The 20,413-nt window shown below is 32.7% G+C and overlaps 1 protein-coding gene across 1 annotated transcript in view; it reads right to left on the reverse strand.

Annotated features, from left to right (window-relative positions):
- Positions 1–20,149, reverse strand: part of MetRS-m (Methionyl-tRNA synthetase, mitochondrial) — a 64,467-nt gene extending 44,318 nt beyond the window's left edge. The window contains exons 1-4 of the mRNA XM_085809827.1: positions 19,843–20,149; positions 19,668–19,777; positions 10,035–10,065; positions 2,768–2,883 (exon numbers count right to left, since the gene is read on the reverse strand). Of these exons, the coding sequence (XP_085665953.1) occupies positions 2,768–2,883; positions 10,035–10,065; positions 19,668–19,777; positions 19,843–20,149 (564 nt within the window). The remainder of the gene's footprint in view (positions 1–2,767; positions 2,884–10,034; positions 10,066–19,667; positions 19,778–19,842) is intronic.
- Between the last annotated feature and the right edge of the window lie 264 nt (positions 20,150–20,413).

The raw sequence follows: 20,413 nt of genomic DNA on the forward strand, positions 1-20,413 counted from the left end.
TAAAAATTCATTATATGACTACTATTATATATTCATTATATGACCACACGGTACAAATTAGATTAAGTTGTTCTTGTTCTATATAAATATTTCTATTTTGTTTCATTACTATATTTATTTCTATTTTTTAATTAAAATGCTGTTTCAAAATTATTATATTGGAGTTCCAATATAAATAAATATATTCCAAATAAAATGTATTACTTTTACATATTAATCCATATAGCAACAAACTAAATCTGTCCCATGGGCATAAAAATCTTCTAATAATTTAGTACTCAAAGGGTTAAAAAGTAGTTCACTGTAGTGGATTCATGTTGAAAGAAATAAATGCATTTATTTTCAGTACTCACCTTCAATAAGCAATAATTGGCTGGCTTAATTTTTCCAAAATTCATCATTTTTAATGCCATCCCACTGGAAAATTATTGATTATGATTCCACTACACTCACTATTTCCTTGTAATAACCATTAAAATCTTAGTAAATGTAAGTAACACAAATTAATTATTTTTTGAGAAACTATATTTAAGCAAAAAATTACTTGGTTTCGCATGCTACAAAACAATGTAAATACTGTACAAAATCAAAGATTCAGAATTGTTGGGATTTCAGCGATTTTGGATTTTATATCATCATTTAGATACAGGAAAATAATATGAAGGTATGGTGGTAACATGGGGGCTTATTGTTTAGGTTAAGTACAGAGTAGTAAAACATCAACTCCTTCCACAATCACTCAATAGCAGAATGTGTGATCATGGACAAAATGAATACAATATCAATCAATTTATTCTTACAGGGTAACCCTCCAATTCCCTAACCAGCAGATGTTTGATATGTAAGAATCTCAGTTATTTTGGAGAAAAATTGCTTTTATGGCAGATCTGCTTCCTTTTGTTGAGTATTCGTATTTCAAAATACTAGATTTTGGTAAGAAAAAATTCTATTCATTTATTTATTGTGCTGGCAGTTGGATATTGAGAAAGATTATACAAGCAAACATTCACCTCATAAGATACAGGTAATCCATATAGCAAGAAATGTACTTTTTAGCTACTGAAACATTGATGCTTCATGACTTTTAATGGTATCTAGGAAAAGTATGTTATCATAATCATATGTTATCATAAAAGTATGTATCATATCTAATTAATGCCTTTAAACTACTAAGCTCCTACTGATTTTTATTTAGATTTGCATTCTACAGATAATGAGAGATTTGAGGCATTTAGGGTGTCCAGCAACATCTGGAGTTATTTCTCATAATCCATTGATCACACATTCTTCAAACACATTCTTCACACATTCTGATAAACTTAAAGATATGGCAATACCTGACACTCGATCTAATCGGAACCATACTTGAATAACTTAGGAAAATTTTTCTCTAAAAGAAGGCACTGTAAAAGGACACTGTTATGAAAGGTGTGCATAGTCTGAAATCATATTATCGAATTATTAATCGAAGCACTTTGGCATGCCCAATTGAATTCAGTTATTTGTAACAACTGAAATATAATGCTATGCATGGTTTTTTTTTTTTTTTTTGCCCTTGATAGTGCAACAAAAGAATAGGCGGAAAAAAGTAATTTTTGTATTTTAAAGTTTTATTAGTTTCTTTATACAGCACTTTTTCATATTTCAGTAAGTAGTTTCAAACTTTCCAGAGCAGTGCATTTGTATTAAGAATAAAAATTACAACTTTTCAAATTATTGCTTTATACTTCACTCAAAAGAAAAGCCATTTAATGATTGTAAAGCACTACTGTATTTTCTTTCATTTTAAATTTACCCATATTAAAATTCCCCGAAAATTAATAGCAGAAGAAAAAATGAAAGCCAAAAGAAGTTGTTTATTTTACTGCCTATGAAAAGATTGTTAAATACACCTAAAAAAAGTTTAAAATTTATTAATAATAAAAACACATTTTTCTGAAAACAAAGAGAAACAACAAGAATTATTTATTTATACATAATCACATTAATTTATATCAAATGTTTCTTTAAAATGGTTTTCTATTACATGTAGAAAATGTATAAACATCTTGTATTTTATGTAATCATGAATTTATTTGCTAGTCTGCTTCCTGTACTTTTAGCCTTTATATTAATTTAATTTTTTTCTTTTTAAAGCTTTTTTCTTCCTTTATTTTAAACAGTGTAGCACAAAGACCAATAAAGTAATTTATTTAAAAGTCTCATAGCTGCACGAAGTTTGTTTAGCTAAAACCAGAAGAAAATAAACATAAACCACTATCCATTATCAAAAGTTTTCTTTAGAACAGTAAAAACAGAAGAAAAAATTTTGCAGTACATAAATTTTTAAAAAAATGACACTTTTAATTACACACATGGGAATACTTTCGATTCTTATAGTATGCATAAATCAATGTAAAATTAGGAAGCCCCCCCAAAAAAAATCAGCTCTAATTGGCAAAGAATTTTAAATAAATGAGAGTGATCTAAGAAAGATCACTCTTCTTCATGAGCAAAAAAATTCTGCAAAGTAAGAAAAGCAAAAACTAAAATCTAAACTAATGGTAAGGCTGTTTTTCTGCTTTATTTTACATTGGCATATTTTCATTTTAATCATATGAAGAAAACCCTTTAGTATTCTTTAAAATGAGTTTCTGTTAACTGTTGCACGACACATTACATAATATTTCACAGAATTTCTCTCCCACCAAGAAGAAAACTTCAGATTTGCTTTCAACTTTCCCGAAGAAAAGAAAATTAATATTTTTCAAAGTTTGAAGTATTTTACCTTTAAGCCATGCTCATCTGTGCCAGTTGAAAATACAATTTTTTTCCCAAGTAAGCTGTGAACTCTAGCAAGAGCATCTGCATACACACATGATTGCATATGGCCGATATGAGGAGCTGTAATTATATAAAAAAACAACAATGCATTAATTTAATAAGCAATAAATGTTATAAATATACAATGGCGTAGTGAGGGGGCGCAAGGGGATATATGATGCCCCCGGCGCCGCTCGCAGAGAGGCGCTAAATGGTCTCCAAACAGGATTTTCATATCACTGTGTTTTCGGGGGGGGGGGGGGGCAAAAAGGTATTTTGCCCCGGGTGGCAGTTATACTCGCTACTCCACTGTAGATATTAACAAGAATATACTGAAGGAGGGAAAAAGTAATTTGATAAATTTAAAAAAAAAAAAAAAAAAAAAACATCAAAAATTTTTTTTAATTGAAAATTATTTATTTACTGTATATTTAAAGTCATAAATACCCTACTGGCCATTAAAATTGCAACAATATGAAGACAGCAGCCCACTGATGTGAAATTTGAAAAGAACAACTAGGACTGAAAAATAAACAATAAGGTAGTACAAATGCATATAATAGGTACTTGTTACACCACCAAGAATCAGTGTAAAAGAGAAGAAAGGGCAGGTTTTTCAGAATAGGTTTTAGAATTGTGTTTCCTTCACATTTATCTGACTAAAAGTGCTTAGTATTCTAGTGTAATGATGGAATGTAGACTATCAAACTGCAAAATTACTTCTTCCTCATGATGGTCAAAGTCTAACTACTGTCATATAGGTATGGCTATGTGACAGTAGTTAGAACGATGGATGAAATAATTTGCAGGTTTAAAACAACCCCTACTGTCAATGTCTAAGACATCTCATGCAGATGGTTGTATGGGCTCTAGGACAAGAAATACAGTATCACATGACATAAAGAGTCTGCACCTACAGCAATACATTATCTTCAGGGTCAGACTGTTTGCACTTTAATGATACATCAGTGGTATCTGTGGCTGCACTTGGTGCCTTTAATGATGCACACAAATGCATGAATAGGCAATACATCATATTCTTACTAATTACTAGAATACTAGTCTCTGCACACAATTTTATAATTAAAGGTGCTGCTATGGGAAATGTTCATTGGGATACTTACCTATGCATCACCATATCTACAAACATGCTAAGGCTTTTAATTTTTCAATAAATTCAGAAGCTGCCAAAACACAGTTTCTTACTTTTTATGGCTTGCTGATTCTTCCTTGAGAAGTTTTAACTCAAGTTTCTCCACAGCACTTATAGTATGGAACCAAACAGAACATGGACAATTCCTGCCACAACATCTGCAGTAATATATATTATTACCTGCAAATTAAGGGATACTGTGGAAAGTACAGACTTACGGGCCATGTTGTTAGAATTTTATACACATACTAAGAACTGAAAATGGGGAAAAAATCATGGAATTAACACACAACTCATCAGTATGGATAGATGGTTGACATGATTTTATATGAATTTTGAAAAATGCACAGCTTTGATGTGCATTATGTTTATTTAACAAAATGCCTAAACAGCTAAATTTTGAACAAATGTTTATTTTGACAAAATGCCTAAACAGCTAAATTTTGTAAGTATGTTTTTACTGCTTTTAAATATCTTCTGAATACCTACTTACTGTTCCTTAGAACAATAACACCTTGTTATATCTCTTCAACACCTACTAGTAGGTAATAATGTTCATTATGGAAGACTATGCTCTAGAGTTACTTTCCATTGAACAACACACAACTATCAGTTCTGTTCAAAATCCAACACTTTCTGGACACAGAGATACAGATTGAAGCAAGGCAGCAACAACAACCACCCAGAAGATATATATTAGGTATGGTTGGGCCATGCTAACTATTCAGCTCCATCCCAGTTCTGATGGAGCACAACCTGGGAGCAGAAAGAGGGTCTCCCACCATATTCTCCTAACACAAGCACTCTAGAGAACTATCAGTTCACCATGTATTTTGTGTGTCCCCTTGCCACACAGACATTATACACTTACAAACACAGTGCTTTCTCTAGGTCCATGGCAGTCATCACTAACACCTGCCCTATTATGATTCTGCTTTAACTGGCACATTCACAAGATCTTTCCTCAATTGTGCACATCTGATCAATGATATCACAGACACTGGCTCAATAAAGACCACTAATGACTACGACAGATGAGTTCTGGCAATGAATATTAGCTGTAGTACCATAAAAAAATTCAAGATTTCTTAGACAACATTTCATCATATAGTTATTGCTACTCATGATAGCAGCATTCAATACTGGACATAAGACCTATCCCCCCTACATCATTTTTAAATTTTAATAATTCCATCTTTGCATTACAGGGAATCTGTGCAACAAATATAGTTGTGTTATTTTTTATCCTTGCCGGTGATACACTTTTAATGGCCAACAATATATTGCAAGTATTGATGGATTAGAACTTGATTCATCGTAATTTAAAAAACAATCAGATTTTGGGAATCGACACTAAATATGTTTTAGCACCTGTTTGATATTTTTTAAACATTTGCATCATTAGTCTAATTAATCATTTCTCAGTTATGACGAATTTGATCTACATTTGCATTAACTTTCAGGATAGTAATTAATCATTTACTAATCACTAAAACAACAGTTATTGACCAAATTTCATTATTTAGTTCATAAAATAAAGATTCTAAAAAGAAGACAGCATCAAAAAATGTGATTACAGTGAAAGTGTGTATGCATATATCTTTTGATACAACATGCAAAAGATTAAATTTTTGCAACTAATAAATGAATAATAGTTTATTTTTTGGGAATTTCCTACAGCAGGAAGCCAGGTGACTTTTTAGATATTTGGCACAGGGCCAAAAATATAAACAAAACTAAACCAGCCATGAAGTGACCAAGTACAACAGCTGCTCTGATATTTAATGCAAAAACAGATGCTGTGCAGAAGGACAGAAATATTACTGAATCGACTAGTCTAAATAATGGAAGTAATAATACAAATGAATAAAACTATTCCAAACCCTTAGTGATAACAAAACTTCAGAATTCATGGGCTTCTTCTAAGACACGAAAGAATTAAAATGTATATTTGGAAGCATGCAGTTCTCCAGACTAGCCAAACTGCACGATAGCAGTGAATTTGTAAGGGCTTGTTGTGTGTGTTGGTTAATACGTACACTGCTTGTTTTCGAGTTTAGACAGTAAAATGGCTGAATGTGGTAAGATTAATTTGAAGTTTCTGTACGATTTGGAAAGAAAGGGGAAAAGAGCATTACTTGACTGGTATGTAAATGAAGGTTTACTTAGTAGCCATTATTAAGTGTCCTGTTTGTAAGAAAGAAATGCATATGGTCGAACAATACGATGCTACGGAGGATATTTTTGACTCTTCTTTTGTTAATTTATGTGGCAACGCCAGTATACAGATTCTAGTTGAGATAATTTTAGGAAGTTTTTGGATGCTGTTAAGGAATTTTGTTTGACTGAAGATGTGTTAATTTGTAAATAAGGAAAGTGGATATTTCCTTTGTGTAGTGCAAAGATGAATTTCCTTTTTATGTTATTTCATTGTTTGATTTAAAATGTAGTCTATTGAGATTATATATATTTTTTGTTGGCTACTCCTTTGACTTTTTAAGTGAGTATAGTTTGATGTGTACATGGACAGAGTCAAGGGATTCGATGTGTACATGGACAAAGTCAACGGAGTGCGCAATGCTTAGTTTGTGCAATTCTCTGATGTTTTTTAAGTGAAAATAGGTTGATCTGTTTGTAAGAAAGAAATGCGTATGGTCGAATGATACAATGCTACGGAGGATATTTTTGACTTTTATTTTGTGAATTTATGTGGCAACGCTAGTACACAGATTCTAGTTGAGATAATTTTAGTTTATGGATGCTGTTAAGGAATTTTGTTTGACTGAAGATGTGTTAATTCGTAAATAAGGAAAGTGGATATTTCCCTTCTGTAGTGCAAAGATGAACTTCCTTTTTATTTTATTTCATTGTTTGATTTAAAATGTAGTCTATTGAGATTATATATTTTTTTGTTGGCTGCTTCTTTGAGTGAGTATAGTTTGATGTGTACATGGACAGAGTCAAAGGATTCAATGTGTACATCGACAAAGTCAAGTGATTCGATGTGTACATGGACAAAGTCAAGGGAGTGTGCAATGCTTAGTTTGTGCAATTCTCTGATGTTTTTTAAGTGAAAATAGGTTGATCTGTACATGGATAATGTCAAAGTGCAATGCTAAGTTTGTGCAATTCTGAGATTTTTTTTAAAGTGAAAATAGGTCGATGTGTACATGGATATCGAGTTTGTGCAATTCTTTGTCTTATTATTTTGGCTTTGTGTAGCGCTGATTTTTAAACAAACTCGGTATCCATGTACTGCCAAAAATCGTGAATTTTCACCAAGGGATGCCCGTAAATATACTTTTACCCTCTATAGTTAATCATGATAAATGAAAATTAAAAAAAAAAAAAAAATCATGCTAATCCTAATAATGATACCAATAAACTAGGGGACATTTTCTAAATAACAAATAAAGCAGAAAAAGATCAACTCGCAACAGGGTAAATGCAGTATAAACTTACAGAAACTTCCTTTTTAACAAATGTATGAAGCTATAAATTTGTTCTTCTAAGGACAGGCATAGATATTGAAAATGTTACATAATTACTACGTTTCTAGTTGCATTTGCATAATCAGGATCACGTTAACTATTTCTAACTATATCTCAGAAAATCACACAATATCTTTAAAAGTCTTTTTGCTTTACCTTTTCGGTTTCGAGGGCCATAAAAAAATTGCAGCGAAAATGTATGAGCAAAAGCGCCAAATCTAGCAAACGCGCCCATTTAACAGAGCAACAAATCTAGTGTACGCGTTGATTTCAGATTGCATAAGTTTATATAGTTCTATATTTCTTAAGACGCCATTGAAATACTAGTTTCATTTTTAAATCCTTTTTTTTTTATCCTATGGATTTAACAATTTGGGAATTGCCCATGACGAAAAGTCGGCAATAGAATTTTGGGTAAAGTGCAGAATCACCCACTGCTTGACGCATTTTTAAGAATTGCACATACTCGGCATCCATGTGCACATCGACCTATTTTCACTTAAAAAAAAATCCTAGAATTGCACAAAAATGGCACTGCGCACACCCTTGACTTTATCACATTGACCTATTTTCACTTAAAAAGTAAAAGAAAATTGACAAAAATCCAATTGTTTTTACCCTTGTAAAATGCGGCAAACAAATAAGTGAGCGACTTTACTAAGAATATTTTCAAAGAAAAGGCATCATTCATTATAAAAAATTACGTTTGAACAACCAACGAGATGAAATTATGCTTTAGCGATAAGTCGGTAGCAATATAGCAATGCAGGCATCCATTCGGTTATGTTTAGCAATTTCTATATAAATTATAATAATGATCTGAAATAGTTATTTACTCTTATGCTTCCATTCAGTCATGTTTAGCCTTTTTCATATAAATTATAATAATAAAAAAGTATTATAGGAAATTAACCTTTCATCTAAATTAGAACATCAATCTTAGATAGTTATTTACTATTATACTTCCCTTCTTGCCGCAATTATTTGGGTTGCCACAATTATTTTTGGCAGCATTAGCATCAACAATAGTTGGCGGTTTTTTATGGCCCTCGAAACCGAATGGTACAAATTTTATAAAACTGATGTGTATCTCGTTCATCCATTTCATATCATTAAAGTGTATCTAATGCAAAATCTTATACTGCATGCAGGAAAAAAATGAGTACCTAAAAAATGAGTTGTGAATCTCTAGATCTTAATTTCCTTTAACAGCATACATACAGTGGATGGACAAAAATATGAAAACACCTCGTGAAATGCATGTTTGAAAAGAAAGATTGATTTTAATGAAATATGTAGGTGGCGCTGGCGTTTTTGACTACTGACGCCACCTATACAACATCGTAAATGTGCTAAACAGTTCAGTTGTTGTCGGAGTACTGTTATGTGAGGTTGTCATTGCATTATGTCAGAGTTAACAGATTTCGAACGTGGGCAAATTGTTGGAGCATGTATGGTAGGTGCTTCCGTAAGCAAGGTAGCCGAGGTGTTTAGTGTTTCAAGAGGTACTGTATCGAAGATTTATTCCGCACATTTGAAAAGCGGAAAAACATCATCTGCTAAATCACAGCGCGGACGAAAGTGTGTCCTGAGTGATCGTGACAGACGATCATTAAGGGCAATTGTGACGAAAAATAAGAAGACTACTGCTGAAATGAATGTTGTGTTACCAAACCCTGTGAGTACCAAAACAATTAGAAAGGAGCTTCATAAACAGGGAATTGGTGGCCGTGCTGCAATTGAGAAGCCACTCATCAGTGATGCTAATGCCTGTAACAGGAAAAGGTGGTGTTTAAGTCATAAAGCCTGGACTATAGAGCAGTGGAAGTGAGTAATATGGTCTGACAAGTCTTCTTTCACATTGTTTCCCACTTCTGGCCGAGTTTACGTCTGGAGAACGCCATCTCAAACCTATAATACAGACTACTTGTTGCCAAGAGTGAAACATGGCAGGGGTTCTGTTATGGTCTGGGCAGCCATATGGGCTAGCCCCATGACAACTGTGTCAGGGCTCATGGACTGCCAAGACTTATGTGAACATTTTGGCTGATCAAGTTCATCCCATGGTACAAACTTTGTTCCCCGATGGTGATGGTGTCTTCCAAGACGACAAAGCCCCTGTTCACACAGCTCACATTGTCCAGGACTGTTTTTCTGAGCACGAGGATGAGTTGTCCCATCTCCCCTGGCCACCACAGTCACCAGACCTGAATATTATCGAACCTTTGTGGTCTACATTGGAACGGAAAGTGCGTTCTCGTTATCTACCGCCAACATCGTTATCTGAACTTGCCACTGTTTTGCAGGAAGAATGGTATAATATTCCTTTGGCAAACATACAGGAACTGTATTTATCCATTCCGAGAAGACCGCAAGCTGTTTTGGATGCCAATGGGTTTCCTACACCATATTAAGCAAAGAAACATGTTTTTTTAAAGGTGTTTCCATATTTTTGTCCAACCCCTGTATATTTCACAATTAACAAGAGTAAAGATAAACATACCTCCATTTACATAAAAAATTGGAGTTGATATGAAAAAATAATTTGAAGCATAATAACGACCAGGTACTGCAATAAGAGTTCTTACATTTATCTTTAAATGTGACAGTCGCATCATTCTAAAAGACAAAAAAGTATTACTATTAAGATAAATAATAAAGTGGGAAAAAATAAATGATTATAAGTATAGCAGTTGTATAGTGAAAACACAGCAATTTTTATTCATAAGCAAATATAATCAAAGTAGTTATTAAAATTTTAAAATAAATTAATATATCCAAAATATTTTTCAAAAACATTAAAATTTTAAAATAAATTTAAAAATTTAAATTTTTCAAATATTTTATCTTTCCCCTTTAAAAACAGGAAATAATAATATTTTTTATTCTTCATTACTGTGTTTTAAGAAATCAAAACAGGAAATAAATAAAGTCTATTCATTAGTAATATGCAATACTAATGAATAGATTAAACTTTTTGTCAGGCACATGAATGAAAACAGTTAATTTGAAGCAAGCTGGACGTCCTGAAGAGGAAAATGACAATAAAAGTGTAAGGCAAAATATTTGTAAATGAAAATGAGACTTTTTTTTAAATTTCCAATGGCAAATTATGAACAGTTACAGCAAAAAACAAGAACAAAGAACATGGAATACAGCAACACAATAAAAAAAAAAAAAAAAAAAAAGGCTGTAACCTAGTTCATAAATCTAAATTATCTCTTGCCTCACAGTACCGCTCGGCGAGAAAAGTCTTGCGCAGAGCAGGACCGTGGAGTAGATGTGAGGCAACCATTACCTCTCCAGTGCTGCACAGAGTGCCTATCAGAGAAGGAACAATTTTGAATCTATGAAGATGATATTGTAGGCAGTCACGTCCGGAGGCAAGGCAGAATTCAGCGACCGCTCTACGTCTTGGACCATTACACAAATTCGGGATAGCATATTTCCAAGACTTATAAGAAACATGATGACAGAGATCTTCCTGAGCACGTACTTTGAAAGATCTTTTAATAAGATCCTCAAAAGTATGGAAAGGCAAAGGACGAGAAATATTCTGCATGATTAAAGCATCCTTTTTTGCCAAGAGGTTGACTTTCGTGTTACCTTGAATTCCACAGCGGGCAAGAACCCACTGGAAGACTATAGTTTTCTCAAGTGAAGCCAGGTTTTGTACATAATGTTGACAATTCAATGTCCTGTGATATGGGATTTTTATCTGAAACAATAGCCAACAGAGCAGCTTGTGAATCACTGAGTATAACAATTCTTGTGAATTTTTCCAGGTGGCATGAAAGCTGGTCAAGAGCTGTGCAAATAGCAGCAATTTCAATGTCAAATGCAGAACCTCCGCCCACAGGGATGTAGAAAGAGAAAATTTTGGAGAAAACTCCGGAACCTGCATTAGGGCCATCAAACAGGAGAGATCCATTAGTAAAGATCCAAAGCCACTTTGGCTCAGGGTAAAAAATGTTTAATACTTCGAAAACAAGGGCTCTCAAAATAGAGGGATCTGTATTACATTTGGTTACTTTTTGACCGAGGTCAAGATTATCCAGAAAGATTTCAAATTTATTGTATTTTGTAGTGGAACAAGTAATTCTGGTTCATTCAATAAACCAAGTGAATTTTTTAACTAAAAACCTCTCTGTAGAAAGCCCATCTGGGTCTTTAGATTTCTAATCAGATCTTGATTGACTTCATTCCAGAGTGAAAATCATCCGGGAACTCTAATGATCTTTTCCCAGAGATTTAAGGCCTTCTCTTGAATTACACTTCTTAAGGGTTTATCACCAGTTAACATAAACATGGCGTCAATCAGAGGCTCTAGAAACAATACGTAAACACTGATTTTGGATTTTTTCTACAGTACATTATCCATGGCCACAACAAGTGGTTCACAGCAGTAAGTCAGAAGGGGAAGGATAAACAAATGAAAAGTTTGGTGCAGGGTTTGTCTAGTGCAACCCCACCTTGCCCCAGCAAGGCATTTAAGGACACTGAGTCTCTCTGTAGCATGGTTGGACAAGTCCTCTACATGTGGCTTCCATGTTAATTTGTGGTCAAAAATCACACCCAAATATTTAAATTTATCACACAAGAGGATTTGGGTACCCTTATACGTCAGCTGAAGATCCAAAGATTGGTGCATAAGTGAGAAAGTCAGGCAATATGATTTATTTAAGTTCACTTCCATATTATTAGTATCATACCAAACTTCCAAAGCGTTCAAGGAAGCAGAGAGTTAAGTCTCTACGTTTATCACTGCATTTTCTTTTTCAGAAACTTAGAAATCATCAGCGTATAAAAGGCACTTGACGCCAGAAATCTCTTGTATTTTATAAATCAAATTATTAATATAGATGTTAAAAAGGAAGTAGCTTCTAACAGCTTCCTGTGGAAGACCTGTTTTTAAGATCTTAGATTTTAATAGAGCATTGCCGTACCTGACTCTGAAAGAGCGCTGGCCCAGGAAGCCTCTAATCCAATTAAAAAGATTTGCTCTAATGCCTAGCCCCAACAGTTTCAGTAGGGGGCACTCCCGCTGTACTTTGTCGTAGGCAGACTTGAGGTCAATGAAAATGGCGGTGAGGACCTTTCTATTGTCCAGGGCGTCCTTGACACATTGACTCAGGAGGGCAACATGTTCGTTAGTAGATCTGGAGCTTCTAAACTCCGCCTGCTCCTCGGCAAGAAGTCAGCAAGTTTCTAAGTAATAATTAAGTCTTCTCACAATTATTTTCTCCATAGCCTTCCCCATAATACTAGTAAGTGATATTGGTCTATGGTTATGGAGACCATCCTGATCTTTTTCTTTTTTATGTATGGGAAAATGATAGAAGTTCGCCATTCAGCTGGTACAATACCAGTGTTTAAAATTACATTGAAAAAGATCCAAACGGTCTCATACGCTTTAGGACCAAGATGGTGGAGAAACTCAGAATGGAATCTATCTCCACCAGGTGATTTTCTACAAGGAAGGCTTCTAAAAGCATAGGTCAGTTCATCTCGAGTAATAGGTGCCTCAAACACCGAATTAGTAGAATATTGAAATTTCAATTGCAGGAGTGTAGTTTTTTGCTTATTTCTGGACGAACATATTTTTGTGTAAGTGTTTTTGTTATTAGCTCTACAGGAATGCTGTGCAAAAGCATTCGCTACAGAAGAATTCAAAGAAAGTTGTTTAACTATGAAGGTTTGTTTAGGTGAGCCAGCAGGATTATTCATTAGGATCATTCACAAATTTAAACATTCTTTTACTATCAGTTTGGTAATTTATTTTTGAAATAAATTCCTTAAATGAGGATCGTTTACTGGCAATAAGAGCCTTTCTAAAGTATGCAGATTGTTTTCTCCAAGCCTGAACACTGCAGGGTCGGGAGGTCAACTCTGCCTTTCTTCTAAGCCTCTCTCTCTTGGCTTTCAAAAAGACAGTTCATCTGTTCAGAACTATTTATATTTCTTCTGCCTTCCTCTAGGGATGGACTTAGCACAAGATAGCACTGTGTCCTTGATAATTCTATAAACTTTATTAGGAATGAAAATAAGATAGATTTTAGAAAAAGTGACAAAATATTCTAATTTTTGTTTTTAGAAAACCGTCCAAGAAGGCATCCCTTTCCTTACAGATAGTCTTTGAGTGCTAAACAATCTAACCTAATCTAATTTTGTTTATATGTAATTCCAGACATGTCACGAATATACTTATGTAGATACAAAATCTCATCAGCTAATACCTTTTAGTTTGTACAAAAGGGTACTAGAAAAACAGAAAGTCATGTTGCTGTCGAGATGCTTACCTTTTAACACCAGTATTACGTTTAAGTACCTCAGATTTGTCAGGTATTTAAACTTCATTTAATATGCTAAACGATATAGGGAAATATTTATTTATACCAGCACTTTCATTCAGAACTCGTTTATACCAGCACTTTCATTCAGAACTTTTTCATTCAGAACTCGTTTATATACAGTCAGAAGTCGTTAATTCGGACACCCATAATCCGGACCTCAAAGCTACAAACTTTCTGCAATGCGTTGACGCATGCGCATTATAAATAGGCGTTACGCGTGCGCATAAGACCTTTACAGCTGCGAATATGCATGTGTGCATGCGCATAATACATTTATGCATGCTCGTTTAATGTATAATGGACGGTATAAGCTAAACTAAAATTATCTAATTCAGTTAATGTTGGAGATTGCGTTGTTAATTAATCTTCGAACTGGATCCGGCTTATTATTTTTTACAGACTGTTAGAGCAATTTTATAAAAGTAAGCTTGAACTCTCGATTATGTCAAATAGAATTTCTGATATATATTTACTAATATGTAAAGGATCTACAGAGCGTAAATGTAGTATTTCATCTCGATGTACTCCGTCTTTGATATGATTTACATCAAGTTCCTCGTCATTATAATTCGCTTCCGATAGTGAAGAAAGTGGCACAGAGGCTATTGAAAATGAAAAAATTTCGATTGAGAAATTAGTCGGTATTCTCGACACAGCAATTATAGGACTTAAACAGCGGAACTTTGTAACTAAACAAGAAATTATGTCTGTTTAATAGAATTAAAGAGAAAGCATTATTACATGAAACGAAGCAACTTAAACAGCTTACATTGAAAGAAATGTTTACTAAAGTAAACAAATAAATATTAAGCTTTTTCTTTTTGTAAATTTTGATACCCTTTAGATCATAATTGTTCTTTATTTCATAAATTATGGTTTCATACTTTTAATTTTGTAATTTCTGCATGCCATCTTACCAGATTTTAACTGATGATCTATAATCCAGAATCGCCGAAGTCCTGACGAGTCCGGATTAACGACTTTTGACTGTATAAGAGATTTTTTTCCATGACTGCATCTATTAAATATAAGGTACTCTTCTGCTATCGGGACCAGACTTAGAAATGTATGTATGTATGCATGTGTGTGTTCATTAATGCATGTATATAAGTACGTACATATGTATGTGTGTATATCGTGTATATATGTGCATGTATATATATACAAACACGTATATACACACATACATGCATACACATGTGCATACATATATACATTTCTGAATCTGTTCTCAACAGAAGAGTACCAAATATAAAATAAAGATATAAAAATAAATATTTTCCCATAAATTGTAATTGATAAATAATATATATATATATATATATAAAGAAGTATTTTAGGATTTGTTTCAAGTAAACAAAAATTGGTTAATCTTTGGTTTATGGTAACTTGGCGAATTTTTGGCGACCAACCCTGCTACAGCAACCTGCTAGTTTTTGTTTGGAAGCCATTTTGTTTTCACAAAGTAAAGGCATGTTTTTTTTTTTTTTTTTTTTTTTTTTTTAACTCAACATTTTTTTTCCAACAATCTGCTAGCTGAATTAAGCTTATGCTAGAAATTTTATGGAACAAAAGTGCTTAATCACACTGAAGATTAGGTGTGAAATTGGGAGAAAGTATCGCAAACTGCTTGCTGCGTTTTTAAGAATTGCACATACATGATATCCATGTACACGTTGACCTATTTTCACTTAAAAAAAAATCTCAGAACTGCACAATAATGGCACTGCGCACACTCTTGACTTTATCCATGTACACTGCTAAAGTCCTAGCTAGTAACCTTTATCGCCTTACCAAAATGTCGCCAAACTACCTGTTACCATATTCCAAAGATTAGCTCAAAAATTAATAAAAGAAAATCACGGATATGCTTGTTTCTTGTTGCATAACAAATTACATACTGGTAAATCAGAAAGCATCTTCAGCATTCTGCAGTGTTGAACGACATAGAGATTTAATAACTGTTAAAGCTGAAAAAGTTGTTTCACATAAGTATGCGGTGCTGAATGGCAGAACATTTAATACTATTTCAAAAGTTACATGAAATTCAGTTCTAGCTTAGATCCATAATTCATTCAACGATTTTTGTGGAAACACAAGCATTGAGTCAAATGATAGTTCTATTGTGGCTTGAACTTGTACAGTGATTTTAAATAACAATTAATATTGTTTTATTTGTTTTTTTGGAATGGCAACAGAAAGTTATTTCAGTTTTGTTGTTCTAAGGAATTGTTTATATTTGCTAAGAACATTAATAAAGACTATTTTCGAATTTAAAAATGTGGATTAAAGTTATTTAAAGAAATGGAGTTCTAATTATAAAGATGAATTTGGAGTCAGGAGCCAATAGCTCTACAAATTCCTTTTGGGCTTCATAAGGCAGATGATTAATCTCATTAATGTAAAGTAATTTAATGTAAAGTTAATGTAAAGTCTTAGTAATTTAATTTCTTTAAATTTATGTATGTGAATTAAATTTTTGCATCCCTAACGTTTTGCTTTGTGACACCATTTGGGATTGTGATCCAAAGTTTCAGAAATGCTGATCTATAACATAAACAAACTTGTAAAATAGTGTAAACACCTACATTGATCTTAGACTGAAACATGTATATAATAGAGAGGATATTCCAAAATAAGAAATATTCTTAATGCTCACAATTGCTTCTTTTCTATGAGCTTTATTAGAGTATTACTTTTTCTAACTAAAAAGTAGCAGAAAGTCTCATCTACTTTAATACCTTTGCTCCATTTTTCTTCATTGTTCATCACTCAAGTCCTCTAGAAAATGGTCCACATGGGAATGCAGAAACTGAATTTGTAAAGACGTTCTGCTTATGGTACCATCCAGATTTCCACAAACTAACTATAGGTAAGTATTGCTTCCAAAAAATTTATGCTCCTCTTCACAAAAGGTCATCCAGTCTACTAGTTTGTCATTATTTATCTCATGGAAATTTTTGTTTTGTGTTTGAATTTAGAGGTCAGAGAACATTATTTGTCATTAAGCTTGGAAAATGAGTTCTGAAACTTGCAACCAGTGCTGTGACATGGATAAAACGTTCCTATATATTCCTGTTTGGGGGCACCCCCATAAAATGCAGAAATTTGCAAATTAAAGGGAAATTAATTTCAAGAACAAATTATTTATTAAGCATATTAAACACAAGATATAGAAATAAATCACCTTTAACGGGTAAAAAAAATCTCAATTTCAACAGAAACATAATAAAACTGGATAAAATCTGCAATAATATGCCATGCAATATTCATTATATTTTCCCCCCTCTTAGCTTTAGCTACTATAAAATTCTTAATCAGCTCTTTACCTGTAATATCATTTTTAGTACCTATAATATCATTTTTGCATAGATATCTGACAACGTTCTGTTGATCTCAAATTGTTTTCTTAAATTTCAAAAACTCATTTCTCCAGTAACTGATAAAATAATGTTAAATAAATGTACAGCATTATGACAGTACTTCAAAACGTATTGGCTAATTTATTTTCATGTATGTAACTTGAAACATAATAAGCATGACATATTTTACAAAAAATGGCTGATCTTTGGAATATGGTAACAGGTAGTTTGGCGACATTTTGGAGGCGATAAAGGTTACTACCTAGAACTTTGGTAATAATGTGAGAAGTACTCAGTTCGGATTACGCATTATTTTGTGTGAAGGAAATGAGAGATCATGAGATATGTCATGTGACATTAATGGACAAATTACAGTTCTTTAATCGGAAAAGGGGTAAAATTTGGAAAAATATCTGTAGTACTATATTATTTTGTATTAAGCTTCATTGTGTGTTGTGTGAAATAGTGTTGATTAATTTTCGGATTGCATGGCACTATTTAAAGTGAATTCTAAATTTTTAATGCGTTTATCTGATAATTCAAAAGAATTGGTTGAATGGTGTATGAGTGTAGGTTTAATTGCGGATAAGTATGAATGTCCAAAATGTGGAAATGAAATGAGATTGTGTGAAAGGAAGGATATTACAGATAAGTTTGAATGGCGGTGAAAGAAATCTGGTGAAAATGGACATTTTGTGAAACGGAGTGTAAGGAAGGGTTTGAGTATGGGTGAAATTTTATTAATTTCTTATTACTGGGTGAATAGACTACCAGTTGACTACTGGATTTCGAATTTAGAAATTAGAAGTAGTACTGCAGCCGATTGGAACTCTTTCTGTAGGGAAGTGTGCGTGCCACGTAATTAATAATTCTGAAGAAGATTAGGTAAGTTAGTATTTTTAATCATTTGAGGATATTATTTTTATGCATTGTTCTAAATTTAAGGAGTAAATAAATTAATATGGTATTATTGGAAAATTGTTATTAGCAATGATTTAGTTTAAAGTAATTAGGATTGTAATCTAATTTTTATTAATTTAATGTATGTGCTTATTTATATTTTAAGTAGTGTTTTTTAATTTAATGATCGTGATTTTGTGAGTTATATGTTTGTAGTATTTTGGAATACGTTTGAGTAGTATACGTTGAGTATTTTCATGCATTTTCATGAAATTTTTCTAATTTATGAGAAAAAAGCAGTGCACATGGATATAGTGAAGAGTGTGCGCAATGCCATTTCTGTGCAATTCTGGGATGTTTTTTTAAGTAAAAATAAGTCGACGTGTACATGGTTTAGTGATATTTTAATTAAATGATAGTTATTTTGTCAATTTTATGTTTGTAGCAATTTGGTATACGTTTCAGTTAAGTAAACGTGTATGGAAATAATTTAAATATTTGACACTAAGCATTTGTAACTATTTTTAATGTTTGTGGTATAAATTCGTTGGTGACATTTATAATATAATAGATAATTTACAGGTAAAGTTTTTGGATATTTTATTTATTTTATATGTGGAAATGTTCATCCTTGGAAAGGGTATATACTTTTTTATGATCAGGTTATTTCATATATGCGCTTTTTACCGAGTTTAAAAGATTCACAAAATTTTCCTGCATTTTCATGCAAATTTTTGTAATTTATGAGAAAATAGCAGTGTAGATGGATAAAGTTAAGAGTGTGTGTAATGCCATTTTTTTGCAATTCTGGGATGTTTTTTTAAGTAAAAATAAGTCGACATGTAAATGTGCTATTCTGATTATGTGTATGTGCTATTCTATTATGTGTATGTGCTATTCTGAAAAACGCGCAAGGAGTTTGCGATTGTGCTCATTTTCCCAATTTTGCAGTTAATATTTGTCATGATTAAGCAGTTTTGTTACATAAAATTTCTAGCATAAGTGTAATTCAGCTAGTAGATTGTTGGAAAAAGTGTTGAGTAAATAAAAAGAAAACAAACGCGGAAAAAAAAATAGAGGGTTGCTGTAGCAGAGTTGGTCACCAAATTTTCGCAAAAAAAATCGCCAAGTTACCATAATCCAAAGATCAACCCAAAACATTGTCTTTCATTATTCAAATTAAGTTAATCTCAATCATAAGAATCTTTAAGTATAGCTGTAAATCTTTGCACGTTTTAATAAATCAAAACAAAAATCTAGTCCTCATTTTGTTAATTTGTTTATGCTGTGGATAATATTAAAATTTTCATCCTTTTGCATCAAAAGTATAAAGCTTCCTATAATTGATGATATGCAGCATCTAAAACTGTAGATAATTTTATATTACATTTATACGCAATTTATATTTTTTAAGGGAGGAAAAATGCATAAGCTACAGTAACTACGCATGAATAATAATAATCAACTATGCTAAAAATGCATACTACAGTAAGCTGTGTAACAAGAAAAATAAATAAAACATAAGAATTTCCCGATTCTACATGTGATCCCCCCAAAAAAACAGTTAAGGAAATATTAAAATATTAATGACTTTAATATTTTATACCTGTAGGATATATTTCGCACAAGAGTTTACCCTGTTCAATATCCCACAAGTGCTGCTTTCCTGAGAGAAAGATAAGAGTTTATAGCTTCTGGTTGAAGAGTTCGAATCAACTGGAATTCAGAAGCATTAGCAAAACGTAATTTAGTTTGTGGATCAGTATATTTTGCTTCCAAACCACTAATATCAGAATATTTTTTGGGAGGTTTTAAAGAGGCAGGCGCATCAATATTTGTATAAGTTGCAACACGAGGTAAAGCTTTTTCAACAGCAGTAATCTGTCGCAATGATTTCCAAACACGGCTTTTCTTTGGGGTAGTCTTTGCTAGCACAAATTTCGGATTTTTAAATATCGGAATATTTTCACTGCAAATATCAGAATCAGGTACAGTAGAAGATATTTCCTTCTTCAAATTACTTGAAGTATCAGCTTCTGAATTTAAATTATCTCCAGAATTATTAGAAACACGCTTTTTCTTACCCATTTCTATATACACAACTCATTCTTAGCACTCTTTTTTTTTTTCAGAAATACAGACGTCTTGTTTTGCACTCGCTAGGTCTTTGTGCACATAGGGCGAAAAATCAAGTTGAAGAATCAAGAATCAAGTGCAAAGAAAAGTCAGGTAGAAAGAGGGAAATTTTGATTGAGACAAAAATAATTTTGAACTTTTCATACGAAAACGGGCCCTGCTGTTGTAAATATATAGTATATTGAGTGAGGTATTGAAGGTGAATTTCATTTTCAT

This window comes from Stegodyphus dumicola, chromosome 2, assembly GCF_044657685.1.
Source record: "Stegodyphus dumicola isolate Sdum_Otavi_A_Nest chromosome 2, ASM4465768v1".
In the NCBI taxonomy this organism is placed as follows: Eukaryota; Metazoa; Arthropoda; class Arachnida; order Araneae; family Eresidae; genus Stegodyphus; species Stegodyphus dumicola.